Here is a 17,338-nt window from a genome sequence, read left to right on the forward strand (position 1 = left end):
CGCCTCTCGGGAGAGCACGGAAGCCCGCGGCGGACAAACCAGTGCGCCAGCCGGGACCGCCGAGACACGCCTCCGACGCACGGATTGGACCGAGCCAAAGAACGTCGTGACGTCGCTACCGGAGATTGGTGCAACGCGCTGCGGTGAGAGGCGGAGTCCCGGTAGTGCTGCTCTGAGCAGAGCGGCTCAACGAAGCGACAAGAAGGGAGAACTGGAGGCAGGAAGCCTGTTGAAACTGCGTAATCGGAGATCAGCCATCGCGGAAAGGAGCCTTTCAGCACTGGGCCAGTGGCGCAATGGATAACGCGTCTGACTACGGATCAGAAGATTCTAGGTTCGACTCCTGGCTGGCTCGTAATGTGCCTTTTTTTTCCCCCCTACATAGTTGAACGTTGCAAAGCCCCCTCAAAAAGAGTCATAGCTAGAATATCAAAGTCAAGTATCTTGAATTTTAATGCTGCTTTGCACAATTTTTTTTTTTTTTTTTTGCCGTATTTGAAACCCAGGGTTGTCTAAAACGGTTTGCAAATTTCCTAGCGCCCCTGTTCTTAAAGCTGCGCTGGAGTCTGTTCACCTGTACAGTTAAGAAAACACTCCTGAGAGTGGAGGTTCGCAATCAGGGACGTGCGTGGCCGGTGTCTTTCCACCCGATGACGGAAGAGCTGACCGAAGGCTCCCTGCAAGTGGAACACAGGCGGCACTGAGGCGAGAAAGGCGCTGCTTCTGCTCTGCAGCGCAGTGGCGGGGCAGGAAACCCAGGAACGCTACAGGCGGCCTTGGCTAGTTCTGCCAGCAAAGCCAACCTGGCCTCCATTCCACAAGGAGACCTTAAAACTTCAGGGATTTCACAGTAAGAGACCCAGAAAAGCGAGAGCATGACGATTCATTTTACGCGACACCAGAGATGGTTGTGACAAAAAGGGGCTCAGTCTATTTATTTAACCAGTCATTCTATGATTATGTCCTAGATAGCATAATCTAACTCCCCAAGCGTTTATTTAAAATGTGCCAAATACAGGAAATTGTTAGGGACAGAAATAGAGCCGGGGTAAGGGGTGTGACTCACACTTGCAGCGCTGACTGACCAGGATGTAGACTGGGCTGGTCTGGAACTCAAATGGAACCTGCCTGCCTCTGCTTCTAGACAGCAGACAGCAAACCCAGCTTCTACATTGTGAGGGGTTTTGTTTGCTTATAATGAATTTATGGTGTTTTTTGTTTTGGTTTGTCCTTAAGGTTTTTTTGTCTGAGATTTAAGATCATTAAATATTCCTTGCGGATATTACAAAAACTAAGCATTTTAAGCATAAATTTTATCGTGAAGATATGAGTTGTTGCCAGTTTCGACACTTAAAAAATAACACGGGCTGGGCGATGGTAGCGAAGCCTTTAATCCCAATGCTGAGAAGGCAGAGGCAGGCAGATTTCTGTGAGTTTGAGGCCAGCCTGGTGTTCAGAGCTAGTTCCAGGGCAGCCAGGGTGTTACACAGAACCCTATGTCTCCTACCCCCTACCTCTTCCCCCCCCCCCAAAAAAAAGGAGGAAGAAGGAGGAAGAGGAAGGACGATAAGAAGATGAAGAAAAGACTATTTAGATGTCTTACGTTTGTGGTTTTTTTTTGGGGGGGGTGGGGTGTCTTATATAAGACAGCAGGCCTTTACCTGGCTATGAAAGATGGAATTGGAACTCTTAGATTCTACATGCTCCCAAATGTTGAGATTACAAGCATGCACCCACACCTGACTCAAATGTTCTTGCTTTAAGATGTTCTATTTGGGTTAGCCAGGTAGACATTTTAAAGGTCCATTTCCTAAGCATTTAGATTTTTGGTAGATAGTTTCAAATCACTTTGTGGAAGAACTAAAGCAATATGCTTCCTGTCACCAGCATGTTTCCACACATGCTAAAAACATTAAACATTTTTACATACATGTAAATTAGATATTCAGGTCTGATGTGGTGGCATATACCCATAATACTACAATTGGAGAGACAAGGGTATTAATTTGGGGCCCTGTCTATAAATAAATAAATAGGGCATCAACATATAAATGTAGATATAAATTGTAGTTTCTTTGCAGTTATCACAAGTGAAAAACACTACTCTCTTTTTACTTCTATTTCTTGGCCTGATGATTATTTTCTCTTGGTGTATTCAATATTTTTCTCACAAACTTGACCTCTAAAGATATGTGTGCACATGCACTTGAGTGCAAACACTCCAGAAGGCTAGAGGTATGAGATCCGCCTGGAGCTGGGCGGGTGACATCCACCAAGGCAGGTGCTTAGGACAGAACTCGGGTCTTTTGTTGTTATACATCACAGTCTGCCAGTTTATCCTTGTTTAACCTAATTTTCACTCATATATTCACTCATATATAGGTGCTTTTTAAAATTTTGATTTGTGCTTGTATTTTACCGTAATCTGCTTATACTTTATCTTGTTGATCATTTTGATGTAACTAAGTCTTTAAGTCTTAAAACCTGTCAAACTGATCAATTACTCAGTGTTTCTCTCAGCATTTTATTTAGGAGGTGGTGGCGCATCTTTTTAGCCCCAGAACTAGGAAGGCAGACACGTCGACCCATACAGTGTTACCCTATCTTTCCAGAAAAAGAAACTAAACTTAAGGTCATGAGCTCTTGATTCCGAAGCCAGCCAAGAGCTGAGTGAACCCCAGAGGACCAAGGTCACACGCTTCTCAGTATGTCACCTTATTTCTATCCCCGATTATCCTTCAACTCACCAGCTCTGGGCTCACTGGTCATTTCCTCTCTTTTAATAAAATGGGAATTTAGTTTGTATCCTGCTTCATGAGGCTTTAGAAAGAATCCTTCCAGTTGATTAGCCACTGCACTGGATTATAAAATACCAGCTAGGATTATGAATTAAGGCCTTTGTGAACACGAAATGAGACTGAAAGATAGGAGAGTGATGGAGGAGGGTTATCTGTCTATTGTGTTATTTTCATTGGTCAATAAAGAGACTGCCTTGGCCCCTTGATAGGACAGAAAATTAGGTAGGCGGAGTAAACAGAACAAAATGCTGGGAAGAGGGCTATGAGCCAGACGCCATGGAGCCAGCCACTAGGTCAGACATGCTGAATCTTTTCCGGTAAGCCACTACCTCGTGGTGCTACCACGAGATTATTAGAAATGGGTTAATATCAAGATATGAGAGTTAGTCAGTAACTAACTCTCTAGAGATAATGGGCCAGGCAGTGTTTAAATGAATATAACTTGTGTGTTATTATTTCTGGGGCTAAGCTAGCTGTGCGGGAGCCGGGCAGGATGAAAAGCAGGCTTGCCCGCAGTCCCTCACTACAGGAGAGTAGTTCATACAGATTTAGGCATTTTGGGGTGTGCATGTGCACATATGTACATATGCATGTGGAGGTCAGCGATCAGCCTCAGGTGGTTTTGTCAGTTGCTGTCCACCTTATTTTTTCTTCTGCAGTGAGATGTTCATCATACATTCTGGCAAGACTGACCATATCTGTGCCTGTTTACACTCGGAACAAAGGATCACTTAGTACATTTTTTTCCCCATTACAAAGTTACTTCAGAAGCTACCTGAAAACAAAATTAGGATTGATTCTTAGCAAAGAAAAATACAAAAAAAGAAATTGATTTCCTGACAGTTGTTGGGAGGTGGGGTTCAAGTCACAGTTTCTCTGTGTAGTTTGAAGCCTGTCCTGGAACTCACCCTGTACACCAGGCAAACTCAAGAGATCCACCTGCCTCTGCCTCCCCAGTGCTGGGATTAAAGGCGTGAGCCACCACTTCCCAGCCCTGGCAGTTTTCTTATTGTATGTATACACATGTATGTGCAGGTATGTATGTATGCATGTAGAACCCAAAGGACAGCCTCTGTATCCACCTCCTTTCAAACAAGGTCTTTCAGCCTGGAGCTCACTAATTGCGCTAGATTAGCAGGTCATCAAGCCCCAGACATCTGCTTATCATCATCTCCCCAGAACTGGGACTATGAGAGAACACCACTGCATCTGGCATTCTTATATGAACTATGAGACCTGACCTCAACTCTTCATAAAAACACTTTACTGAGTTATTTCTCCTCCTAAGACAGTTTTGTTGTTGTTTTGGTTGAGACAGGGTTTCTCTGTGTAGCCATGGCTGTCCTGGGACTCACTCTGTAGACCAGGGTGGTCTTACACTCACAGAAATTCACCTTCCTCTGCCTCCCGAGTGCTGGGATTAAAGGTGTATACCACCGCTCAGTCCTGAGGGTTTGTACAACCAACATAGTTTGCAGTCAAGTCTAACAGTGTTGTTTGCAAGGAATCTATCTGGTAGACAGCACTTTCACTCACTCAGAAAAGGGTACTACAGAACAGTATCTAATACATGCAAAGGACTGTAGATTCTGAATCTTCTTAACAGTCCCGTTTTGTATTTTGTGTGACTGACGGCCATGCAAACCAAGCCATAGCAGTATTTTAAGGTATTCAGAATGTTTTTGAATGTTTTGATTCTTCTGCCTGCCACCTGGGATCCAGCATTGTATCCTCACAGGACTCAGCTGAAAGGAAGTTCACTTAGGCACTAGCCAGGAGAATGGCAAGTCCTGTTACACTGTTAACAGATAGCCAATAAGTCAGTCAGTTAGGGCTGAAAGTTCTTCTGAAACCTAAGGGCAGAATGAGAAAAGGGAGGACAGAGTTTAGACCTGGGTCTGGGATCAGTCTCCATCTCCTGAGTATTATCCAAAGTACAAGCAATGTACAGGAGTCTTGAAAAAGCTATTTCTCTAACTTTCAAGCCAGAGTATCCCAAGTTCCTGTGTTTTATTCCTACATGCTTATAAATATAATCTCCCTGCAGCTCTATTTGGCCAAAATTTATAGTACATTTAAAATCCCAGATAAGTGGACATCTCTTCATGTTTTCTGTGCATGGACCTGGGATGGAGTAAAACGACGAATAAAAGACCCTTAGAGAAAAAATCCTAGGGTTTCTAGAAAGTCTGCAAATTCCTTTATTGTTTTTTTTTCAGTAATATAAAATGTATTTGCAAACACATCTGAATCACCTCAATCAGGAATTTCATTTAAAAAATTAATCACAGAGTTTTAAACTGATTATTCAATTTGACAACAAATACCCTATACTTCTGACATTGATTCCAATGAAATTTTTTCAATCATGTTGAGTCAAAACCAGCACCTCAAGGATGGCAAAGATATATTGGTTCATTTCCTTTTCCTGCCAGCTTTGCCAAAGACAAACTAGATAAGTTGAAGGGAAGAAAGGGGCCTGGCTTCAGGGTCTATCTCCTTAGCCCCATATATCCTTAATTTTGTTGTTGTTGTTGTTTGTTTGTTTGTTTGTTTGTTTTAAAGGTGGGGTATTTCTAGAACAGGAAACAAGGAAGTAACATCTGGCTAAAAGATACCAATAGAATAAACCTTATAAAAAATAAAGAAGATGGTCCTGGTCCCCCTGGGCCAGTTCTGAACTTCTCACAGGCAACAGAGGCCAGCAGGACTGAAACAGCCTACATGTAGAGCTGGGGCCCAGTCAAGAGTCCACATTCACGTGTGGCGGGGCTCCACTGGCCATGCTTCATCACCCACGCCAGCTGCTGGGTGCCCAGCTTGACTGGCAGACGTTAGATACTGCAGCCCTTCCTGCCACAAGTTTGGGGCACTCCTTGAAGATACGGGACAACTGGAAAACCATTTTGTTTTTGGTTTTCCAGTTTCTCCCATTTGAACTGCCAAGAAGACACTGACCTCTGGCTTCAGGAAGTGATAGGCAGGGTTAATTATGTTCTTTAGTGCTGGGTGGATTTGTATTTTTTCTCTCTAAAGTTTTTTGAGCAAGGCCAGGGCCTCTGGTGTTGAGGACAGTCTTAACTCCTGCTTTACAAACCAGTCTCCCAAATGGTGGAAGGACAGGTGCCCACACATCCAGCCTAGAAGTGGTCTTAACATTTCGTCAGTGTGTGGTCTCCCTCTTCGCGCGACTACCCCAGGAGCCAGCATTTCAAGGCGCATGGGGCCGGAGTGCTGATCTCAGCTGCATCTAGTCTTGGATGACCTGGCTTAGCTGCAGTGAAGAGTGGAAATTAGCCACTGCTGATACACCAACAGTCTCCAGTATGATGGGTGGATTCCACCTCGATCCATGATTTAGTGAAAACTATCTGTGAGGTATGTTTTGTGTGTGGGAAAAAAGGTGGAGAGAAATAATGAAGGGAAAAAAAAAAAACAGTCAAAGGCAGTGTACCTTATATTGGTTTCTTCACACCGAATGAAGTGCTGAGAAGTGACAGGAGAGAGAACTCTGAAACAAGCTCAGGCACTCCCTCTGGTGCTAGCTTTGAGACCTCACACACAAAAAGCCTTTCAAAAGGAGCTCTCTCCCAGGATATGGAGCGCATGAGAGCCTAAGGCTCACCTCAAGACAGCAACTCCAATGTCAGACTAGAGGAAGTAAAAACAGCACCAAGCAGTGTACAGGAGGCTGGTGCCTGCACCAGTTCTCTCAGAGCTGGCTGTGTGAGACAGGGCAGGCCCCTGTCACAGCTCAGCTGCCTAAGAAGTAGGAGGAAAAGCAGAGGCACAATGGGGAGACCCAGCCTCCCGGATGTCAGAGCTTGGCTCTGCTTTACCAAGCTAACTCCGAGGATACAAAGCTTCTTTCTTGTTGTAGTGAGAGTTTGCAGCATTCTCAGAGGAACTACGGCTCCGAGGTGGAACGAACTGTAAACCACACCACAGGGTACGTGAGGGCTATGTGGGCGCAGGTATCTTCTTGGAGGGGGGAAGCACTGCTCATCACATCACTGCCTCTCTCTAAGAACACTGTGAAATGTGCTCAGTCCAAAAGCCTGTCCCCAGGAGACACAAACTATTTCTAGGGATAGGATGTGTCCAGTTAACACGGGCCCAGCCTGTGTCATACGCCACGTGCAAGCTAGAGCATCTTCCTGAGTGGTTTAGTGAGGGTACGGCAACGGGGAAAAGCACTGAGAAAACACAGACTTGACGGGGAGTGCACACTGCTGTGGTTGAAAGAAAGGTACCCTTCACACACACAGGAACCTGACCCCTGTCCCTCCTCCTCCTCCTGTGCCCCAGCTCTGGGGACCCCCAAAAATACCCCACAGACCCTTCCTGGGCAGCCCTGGCCCTGCATCCCCACTGTGTCTCTGGCTAGAAGTGGTGCTGGTGGACAGCCGCAGGTGAGGGTCCTTTCTCCAGCCGCTTGACATGGCAGGAGTGACAGAACAGGTGGTCCTCCAGCGGGTAGCAGCGGTGACCATCCTCATCATTGAGCTCTAGACCACAGTCCTGCAAGGAGGCAAGAATGTCCCATGAGAAGAAAACAGACTGCAAGGGTAACACGAAACTACAGTCCACCAAATCAGCAAAGGATGCTCCATAGTTGTCGGAGCTGCCATCCAGTGCTGCCATCTAGTGGCCACCATAAAGCTCTCCAAGTGGGACTGGCTAGAACTAAGCTATGGCTTCACAACAAATACCAGGCTTCCAAGACAGAAGACAAAAAGAAGATAAAAAAAAAATCTTATAGTTTTTATATGAACTACAGATTGAAATAATAACATTGTGCATCTTATGGGTTGGTTAATTAATCCCATAATCCCCCCTCTTTTGAGATAATAGTGTCTCATGTAGTCCAGGCTTGCTGTGTTATCTGTAGTCAAAGACCTTGAACTTTAGATCCTCCTGTTCCAGCATCCTAAGTGATGGAGTTATAGGTATGCACCACCACTCATAGTTTTTGAGATGCTTCATGCTGAACCCAGGACTTCATGCATGGTGGGCAGGTACTCTACCAACAGAACCACATCACCAGCATCCCCAACCTGTTTCTTCCGACAGAACCACATCACCAGCATCCCCAACCTGTTTCTATCAACTATTCGAATATGGCTACTAAAAAAGGAAGAGACTCACATAATTTCAATTGTGGTACTTGTAATTTTTTGTTGTTGTTTTGCTTTTTTTTTTTTTTTTTTTTTTTTTTTTTTTAGGCAAGGTTTCTCTGTATAGCCCTGGCCACCCTGGAACTTGTTCTGTAGACCAGGCTGGCCTTGACCTCAAGAGGTTTGCCTGCCTCTGCCACCACCACTGGGTGAGGCACTTATATTTCTAATGGTCAACCAGGGTCATGAACATGCAGAGAAGATTGTTAAGTCTTCACTCTCTTCTCTGACTCATGATATACCACCAGCATGAGTCCCATCTGCTTCTTCAGTGCTAGCAGTAAGACCCATCCACATGCTCACAATACTCACTGCTCTCCCTACCTACAACACCACAGTGAATGGAGTCTAATTGTAAGGATGAATCCACTCGGTTTGGCTGGAACTGGTGCAGTGACATCTAGCTTTTCTTGCAGTCATGTAGCACCTATGGCTTCTTTAATGTAGGATATCACACGGGGCACAGAGAGCAGCCCCCCACACACACACCTTCATACCCACCTTGGGTATAATCTTCTGGATTTCCAGGGCTCAGTTCAGACAGAAGCTTCTGACAGACAGAGCATTCTGTACCCAGGAGAGAAGATCATCTCCCCGACCCTCACTATCCTCATTATACACCCTAAGTGACGGTCTGACTCTGAGCCCCACTCTACACAAAATTCCGAGTTCTGTAGCTACAGGGATGACAACTGCAAGCTTCAGAACTTCCTAGTTTTGAATCTGCAAAAAATGACATAGGCCTCCACCCAATACATCTCTTATTACCCCCATACAGTCAGCTCCTGGAGAACAGACCTCAGAGATGTGGTGACCACCCTAGTCCCAGGACACAGGAGGCATTTAAAGGTAGGCTCTGGGGATGGAGATGGGGGGCTTACCTCACAGTGGTAGCACTCCACGTGGTAGTCTCTGTCCATGGACACAACACGGATGGTCTCATCTGAGCCCTGGGACAAAAGAAAAGCAAGACATACAAAGAGGCCATTAGAATTCCATGGAATACCACCAGCAATGGGGTAGGATGGGAGGAGATTGTGGGGTAATGGTGAAGGTCTTTGGGGAGGGATATAAATCAAAAGTGAATACTAAACACTTATAGGAAAAAGATCAGATTCGGTAGATGTGAAAATAGGGCTGGGGCAGTGTCAGAGACAATACCAAAAGAAACACCAATGGTGACAGATCTTTTTCTTTCTTTTTTGCATGTGTATGTATGCATGACTGCATGTGCATAGGCACACACAGGTATGCACATGCATGTAAAAGTCAGAGGCTTATGTTTGGTGTCTTCCTCCTCCACTCTCTATTTTATTCACTAAGGCAGGGTTTCAGGGATGTTTATTTTTAAAAAGCGAGTAAAAGACAAGCATCCTCTTCCTCTAATCGAAGACGGTTTGGCCTGGTCCTTGGGACAAACAGGCACAAGAAGCACACGGAGCTAGGAAGCCAGTGCAGGAGAAAGGAATAGTACTGGGCACTGGAGGGCTATGCTGAAAGGTGTAAGAACAGATCTTCTTAGTGAGTCATGGGGGACAGTCCAGTCTTTAGACGACCTAGGAGCAGATCTAGAAAAGCATCTCACCTCTGGTGGAAGGATGGGAAGCCCACAGGCTGCACACTTTGGGGCCAGCACCCTGGAGGAGAAAAAAAGGGAACATGGTACACACTTGTTATCAGAATATGAATGCCAACAAGGGCCTGCCTGGACCCTCCATGGCTAGCACTCAGGGTTATGTGGACCTGGGCTCACTTTTTGGAATATAAACATTATATTTCATGCCCTGCTACAAGGGCATCTGGCTGCTTCCTGCTCCCCTAAGAATAAAGATGAAGCTGGCTGTTTGCTCCCGTTACAGCTGGGATGGTCCAATAAGCAGAGTGGTAGGTGCTAAGCCTGACGTGGTACCTGGGGAAATTGGGTAAAGTTGGAGTCACAGGCTTGCTGGATTCCTCTGATTGCAGTTTTGTGTTCTGCTTTATCACCAAACAAACTTTTAAAGAGTTTCTACACACTTTCCATTCTGCTGAGCTCCGTGGGGCTTGTGTAAGGCTGCCATCTACTCCCTTCCTCTCTCCTTACTTGTGGTAATCCCGGACACAGTAGATCTTGTTCTCGGAGTCCACAGTGAAAGGCACCCCATCCAGACACTCATTACAGATGACACAGCGGAAACAGCCAGGGTGATAGGACTTCCCTAGGGCCTGCAGGATCTGAGGACACAAAGGAAAACTCACAGAGATGAAGGGAAGGAAGGGGCACAAAGAAAGAGGAACACGTAAGTTGAGGGGCCACATGCACAGCTGCACCAGGGCACAGGCTCCACCCAGCCCAGAGCTTCACCTGAACAAAGGTCAAGAGAGGGCTGGTCTGCTCAGACGTGTGGACAGGAGAGGATCAAACAGGGACCTCTGCAAATTCTCATCTGCCGACTGGGAGGGGATGGAAAGCTCCTGTCTGATCCCTCTCATAGCAGAAACTTGTTCCTTCCTAAAAAGCCATTATTCTACGCAGGGCTAACCTTGTCCTGGGACCAAAACCTCTGGGTAACCAGCTAAAAAGAATCCACCCCTGATATGGAAAGCAACAAGCATTCCAGATGGAACTTGAAGAACTTGGACAAAACCTCCTCACACTGACTCCTGGGGCCCCTTCCACTCAGCTTTGATTCTACAGTGTGACAATCTAGACGCCTGGCCGGAGCCCTGATCATCTCAGATCCAAGTGTAGCAGACTAAGTCCCTTTGCTGGGTTGTTTTTGTTTGTTTGTGGGATTTTTTGTTGTTGTTTGGTTGATTTTCGAGACAGAGTTTCTCTGTAGCTTTGGAGCCTGTTCTGGAACTAATTGTAGTAGACCAGACTGGCCTCAAAGTCACAGAGATCCACCTGCCTCTCCCTCCTGAGTACTGAGATTAAAGGCGTGGACCACCACCGCCTGGCTCTTGTGCCACCACCGCCCAGTGTTGTCCTTGTTTTTAAAACAAAATGAAGGAAAAGCCCAAGGGCTTCCCTTCCTCGCTGTATCATCTGATTTGGGTGTGATGCCTTGAACTACCAGAGCCTTTTCAAAACAAAAGACTAAGACACAGAGGAGAGGAGGGCAAACAGAGGAAAGAGAAGCCCAGGGGAGGGGAAGGGAGGAGAGGGGAGGGAAGAGGAAAGGAAAGAGGGAGTTGAGGGGAAGGGACAAAAGAAGAAAGGGTAAGAGGGTGTTGAGGAGAAAGGAGAGGGGAGGGAGGAAAGAGAAAGGGAGCCAAGGAGAGAAGAAGAGGGAGCAGGAAGGGGGACAGGGTGGAGGAGAGAGAGGAGGTGAGCAGGGGAGGGAACAAGGAGAAAGAGGGAAAAGAGGCATTGGGAAGAGAGAGGAAATGGAAGAAAGGAAAGAGGGGGAAGGGAAAGGAGAACCAGGAAGGAAGGCACATCTTTGGCAAGGTCGGTGGGTCAGTAATAGAACATACGGGGAATGACTGACTTATCGCCTTGTCCTGTAAAGTCCTGCTCACAAAGTGTGGTCCCTGCACCTTAAACTTTAGCACTACCTGGGAACTTGGTCTTAAAAAAAATGCACATTCTCAGACCCCATCCTTGATCTCCTCATTCAGAATCACCAGGTGTGATGTCTAGCAGGTGTCTTAAGATGGTGAGATGCCCCAGGTGGTGGTGGCACGCACCTTTAAGTACGAAGAAAAAGAAGGAGGAGGAGGAGAGGAGAAGGATGGGGAGGAGGGGGGGAGAAGAAGGAAGAGGAGGGGGAAGACTGGGAGGAGGACTGGGAGGAGGAGGAAGGATGAGGAGGAAGGAAGGAAGGAAGGAAGGAAGGAAGGAAGGAAGGAAGGAAGGAAGGAAGGAAGGAAGACTAGATGCATGCTATAGGAGTCAGAGTTTTCTGTAATCTGCAGTGGAAAAGAGTCTTTGCTGATTCAGTGGAATGTCCTACAATGTCTGGTCTGGTGCTGGGTTGCTGGGTATTGGACCCTGGACCTCATGCATGCTAAGCACTCTACCAACTGAGCTACATTCTCAGTCCTTGTACATGTCTTTGATGGATGTACGTTCTTTCTGGTTACTTCTGCAATTATCTGGGCCATGAAACAGCAAAATTAACAAAACTATGACATCACCATGAATAGGAGTACTCAGTCCCAGTCTGCAGGGAACACAGGGAGCAGTAACCAACAGCAGGTATTAAGCCATGCAGAGTCATCAAAAAGGCCTAAGGAAGGGGACTTGGAACCTAGAAACGCTCTGAGATGTGCTAGGATCCAGGTCCTTCCACTGGAAGTCTGAGTAGATAACCTCGTAACACACTCCCCAGCCAGGAAGCACAAGAGGACCACTCTGCTGTCTCAGCTTGGATCTCACACCTCCTCCTTCCCTACTGGGTTTTACTGCCTCTAAAACCCTTCTCCACCTGCAGCAAACTGCCAAAGAGGAACAACTGCCAGGCTTCCAAAGTCCACTTGGCAATCGGAATGCATTTCCTCTCAAAGGCGAAAAGAGATTCTTAGATTGACATAGTCCTCTGCTTCTAAAGTCAGATTGAAAGAAGATGCCATTTTGCTACATCCTAGCAAACTTTTCGAATTCTGGCATTGAAGAATGGAGCCTATTTCAGAATATAACACTTTTTTTTTTAAACACAGTATTTTCAAACAGTTTATACAGAGTTGGATAGCTGGGGCTCTGCTTTAGAGCTAAGTGGGTGTCTGCAAGAGTCTTTATGGGGAAGAGATGTCTCACTAGTTAAGACAGAGGACCCGAGTTCAGTTCCTAGCACCCACATCTGGTGACTCACAACCACCTATAACTCCAGCTCCAGGGATTCTGTTACCCTCCTCTGACCTCTATGAACACTCACATACATATGTACATACTAACACAGACATATATACATACAACGACAGCAGAATTTACACATATCACCTCACAGACACACATACATACACATAATTTTAAAAAAATAAAAATATTTTTTAAAAAAGTGTTTTAAAGTACTCTACATTATTAGAATTCTTGGCAGCAGATGAGAATTCTTTTTTATTTTTTATTTATTTTTTTCAGATGAGAATTCTTAAAGCTGGGAGTCACTCTTATACAGACAGGTAGACAGGTATGGCACATTGCGCGCGCACACGCGCGCACACACACACACACACACACACAAGGAGAGAGAGGTAAAATGGGCGAAAAGTCACATTCCTCAGTGTGGTGGTTTGAATGAGAATGACTCCCATAGACTCATGTATTTGAATGCTTGATCTCTAGTTGATGAAACAGTTTTGGGGTGATTTGGGAGGTGTGTCACTGGGGGTGTCTTTGAGGCTTCTAAAACCAGGGTCAATCCCAGTTAGCTCTCTCCCTCCTACTTTTGGACAAGGATGTAAGTAAATAAACTTTCAGTTACTGCTTCAGTGCCATGCTGCCTATTGTCATGCTCCTTGCAAAGATTCACTATGTAGTCTTGGCGTCGCTATACAGACCAGGCTGAGCTGGTCTATATTCATGAACTCATCCTCTGGAATTGTAAGGCTCCAGTAAACTGTTTCTTCTATAAGTTTGCTTGGTCATGGTGTTTTTTCATAACAATAAAAAAGTAATTAAGATGCCCAGGGAGGCTTGGGCTAGTACTGAGGCCACGGCTGTCACAGGGCTAAGCTGTGCTATGTTCAAGGCCTAGATGACAGCAGGTTCTCCTCATCAGCAGGAGGGTTCTGTTCACTGTTGCTTTATAAATGTTAGTATATAACCAGAAAGAAAGCACATCCATCAAAGACAAGTACAAGGACTGAGAATGTAGCTCAACTGGTAGAGTGCTTGCCTAGCATGCATGAGGTCCAGGGTTCAATACCCAGCAACCTAGCACCAGACCAGACATTGTAGGACATTCCTTTAATCCCAGCACTCAGGAGACAGATGCAGGTGTAACTCTATGAGGCTGATACCAGCCTGGTCTATATAGTGAGGCCAAGACTACATCGTGTTTCAAAAAAATCAAAACAACACACACACACACACAACAACAACAACAATACTAGCACCACATATAGCCAGCAGTGATACATGCCTGTAATCCAACCATTCAGAAGCACAGGCAGGAAAATCAGAAGTTTAAAGTAATCTCATCCACTTAGCAAGTTTGAGACCAGCTTGAGCTACATGAGACTACCTCAAAACAAAACAAAGGGAAAAACAAAAACCACATGCACAAGAGTGCTCTGAAATGATAGAAGCTTTGTGTACAAGTAGCTCAAAAATAGTAAACACACAAATTCATGCCAAACAATAAAATCAGCTTAGAAATAAAAACAAGGACTAGAGAGATGACTCAGCGGTTAAGAGTACTGGCTGCTCTTCCAGAATCCTGAGTTCAATTCCTAACAACAACAGTGTTTTTAAGACATAAGCCAAGGGTGGTGGCGCATGCCTTTAGTCCCAGCACTCGAGAGGCAGAGGCAGGGGGATCTGAGTTTGAGGCCAGCCTGATCCACAAGAGTGAGCTCCAGGATAGGCTTCAAAGCTATAGAGAAACCCTGTCTTGAAAAACAAAAACAATAACAAACGAAAAAAGACATAAGAACCCAGGGAGTGACTTAAACCAGTTGTTGGTTTCTGAGCAACCAATACAGCTGACCATTTTTTATGCTTAAATCTAGTATTAAGGATGGAGCCCAGAGGCATATGCATAGTAGGTCAGCATTCTGACAATGAATTATACCCCCAGCTCTTAAATGCTTAAAGGCCAGTTTCCAATGGTAAACAATTTGTTGACCTCACTACCTGATTCCACAGGGAGCATTATTCTTACTTCTGAAACAAAGACTGAGACCCAGACAATCTAAAAGAGCCAGCGGCTAAGCACAGAATGGAATATTGAAAACCTGGGTCCTGTCTATCTAATGCCAAAAGTTTTCTTAGGAATGGCTTGCGCTGGAAGGGAAAAACACATTCATCCGACTGTATCCAGTTCCAATGTGGCTGAAATTTCTGCAAGTAAACCCAGATGCTCCTAGCACCTCACTGGGAAAGGCGAGGAGGACCACAGAGAAATCAGAGGAAGGACAGTGTGGGCGGAATCACTCCAGGGAACATGGTTAAAATTGCATTGGTCCAGGCCAACAATAGCTTCTATTAGAGAAGAAGTGGCCACACTGGGCAAGGACTTCTTTAAATAAAACCAGCAGTGACCACAAACCAATTATTAACTTGTTTTTAGCCTCCTTCCAAGGTGCTACGATCTTGCTGAACAACACTCACCATGTCCATGATCAGATGGCCACAAAGGAAACACCTGTCGGCAGACTGCTGAAAGCCAGAGTACTACAGAGAAGAGAAAAGAAAGATGATTCAGCCACCTCCCCACCAGCAGCGAATGGTGAGGGATTTCTGAGAAAACTGTGGTTCCCCCGAGGGTGTGCAGCTGAGTCACGGGCAGTCCTGGGCCACCCACCCCAGCGACTGCATCTGGGCCCCACACTGTGTCAAGCTCTGTATGACAGATGAACTCAGAGAGGCTTAAATCCGTCATCTCAAAGATTCACAAAACAAGATCCTTAGAATCACTTGGCAATGTGGAATAAATTAAGTTTACGGACTCCACCTCAGATTTACTAAGCTAGGGCCTGGAATCTGTGTCCTAACATGTTTTTTCAGGGTTCTGAAGACAGCACATGTCTCTCGTGCTCTCTCTCTCTCTCTCTCTCTCTCTCTCTCTCTCTCTCACACACACACACACACACACACACACACACACACACTCACAGAGAGGGGGACAGGCAGCGGTGGGGTGGGGAGGGCACATTTGTACAAGCATAAAGCTTTGGGGCTTGTCTTCTACTTCAGGACTCAAGTTACCCAGGCATCCACCAGGAGGACATGGCCCTCTCCCAGTACTACCAGGAGTGCAGAGGAACAAACTCCTGCCATCGGGGCCTCTCAGGCTCCTCCCGTCCTAACCCACCCTCACCCTACGCAGTCTGGGTTATATACTCACCAAAAAGTCTTCCTCACAGAATACTTTGCCGTTGACAAAATAGAAGGCTTTTCCTCTTAACTTCCTGCCTGAAGTAAAAACAGGAAGATGGGGTAAAAGGAAAAAGGTTAATTCATTATAAAGATAGTTTTAAAGAAAGGGCCCCTAGCTCTAACCACACAAGAGATGCCAACTGTTGATAGTTTTGCTATTAAAGGATAATACTAATTGGACGTGGTGCTGGACACCTATATCCTAGCATTTAAGAGGCAAAGACAGGAGGATCACCACAAGTTTGCCAGCCTACGTACGTAAATGCGTGACAGTGCCGCCCTCAGCAAAGAACAGACCACGTCCAGGAAGAAGGGCACCCTGACTGGTGCTGCTTAACAGAAAGACTTGGAGCCAACTTGGGGTTAACCGTACATCTCCTTCTAGGACTTCCTTTCTGCTTAGAAAAATGTCAGTGAACCTTGGTGACAGGACAGAGGAGACACAGGCCAGCACAGGGCACTGGCAGCAGCCTCTCCTGAGGCACTAAGGACTATAGTGGTTATATTATTTGTGTTTTAATAAATAAAGCTGGCCTGAAGATCAGAGGGCAAAGCAGTCACACTAGTCAGTCACACAGGCCAGGCAGGCAGTGGTGGTGCATACCTTTAATCCCAGCACTAGAGAGGAATTAAGATGCAAAAAGACAGCTCTCAGCTCAGTCTCAGTCTGAGGATTCATGGAGGCAGGATCACCATTTCAGTCTGAGGTAGAGGTAAGAGCCAGTGGCTGGCCGCTTTACTTTTCTGATCTTCAGCTTGAACCCCAAAATCTGTCTCTGGGTTTTCATTATTCGTGCTATAAAGGACAGTTACCCAGGACCTACTTGAATAGGTCCCAGAGTGCTATAAAATGGTTAACTATAAACAACCATAAGGACTGGGCGGTGGTGGCACATGCCTTTAATCCCAGCACCAGGGAGGCAGAGGCAGGTGGATCGCTGTGAGTTCGAGGCCAGCCTGGTCTACAAGAGCTAGTTCCAGGGTAGGCTCCAAAACTATAGAGAAACCTTGTCTTTAAAAAAAAAAAAAAGCCACAAGGGAAGGATTGTTGTGTTTTCTCTTGATATGAGTGGTGTGGTCTGGCATATGGGACTGCAAAGCATCAACTCTTAGATTAGACTTCTGATTCTACAAAACTGAAACACTGATTAGAAAAACATTCTCAGTTGGACAGTGGTGCCGGCCTTTAATCCCAGTACTCGGGAGGCAGAAGCGGGCAGATCTCTCTGAGTTCGAGGTCAGCCTGGTCTACAATGCAAGTTCCAAGACAATCAGGGATGTTAAACAGAGAAACCTTGCTTCAAAAAACAAACAAACATACAAAAGGAAAACATCCTCCT

At 45.8% G+C, this 17,338-nt stretch overlaps 1 protein-coding gene, 1 long non-coding RNA gene and 1 other non-coding gene across 3 annotated transcripts in view; 2 read left to right on the plus strand and 1 right to left on the minus strand.

The window, feature by feature from the left end:
• Positions 1-156: 156 nt before the first annotated feature.
• LOC125393138 (uncharacterized) lies at positions 157-11,097 on the plus strand. The gene is made up of 3 exons (XR_007229710.3): positions 157-334; positions 8,754-8,824; positions 10,491-11,097. It is a non-coding gene; the product is annotated as an uncharacterized LOC125393138 (long non-coding RNA).
• Positions 283-355, plus strand: Trnar-acg (transfer RNA arginine (anticodon ACG)). Its single transcript has one exon. It is a non-coding gene; the product is annotated as a tRNA-Arg (tRNA).
• The window catches only part of Limd1 (LIM domain containing 1), a 54,483-nt gene continuing 42,115 nt past the window's right edge, over positions 4,971-17,338 (minus strand). The window contains exons 3-8 of the mRNA XM_048423312.3: positions 15,967-16,034; positions 15,231-15,293; positions 10,059-10,189; positions 9,561-9,612; positions 8,857-8,925; positions 4,971-7,319 (exon numbers count right to left, since the gene is read on the minus strand). Coding sequence (XP_048279269.3) covers positions 7,182-7,319; positions 8,857-8,925; positions 9,561-9,612; positions 10,059-10,189; positions 15,231-15,293; positions 15,967-16,034 — 521 coding nt within the window. The 3' untranslated portion in view covers positions 4,971-7,181. The remainder of the gene's footprint in view (positions 7,320-8,856; positions 8,926-9,560; positions 9,613-10,058; positions 10,190-15,230; positions 15,294-15,966; positions 16,035-17,338) is intronic.

This window comes from Myodes glareolus, chromosome 4 (assembly GCF_982192425.1).
Source record: "Myodes glareolus chromosome 4, mMyoGla1.1, whole genome shotgun sequence".
Classification (NCBI taxonomy): Eukaryota; Metazoa; Chordata; class Mammalia; order Rodentia; family Cricetidae; genus Myodes; species Myodes glareolus.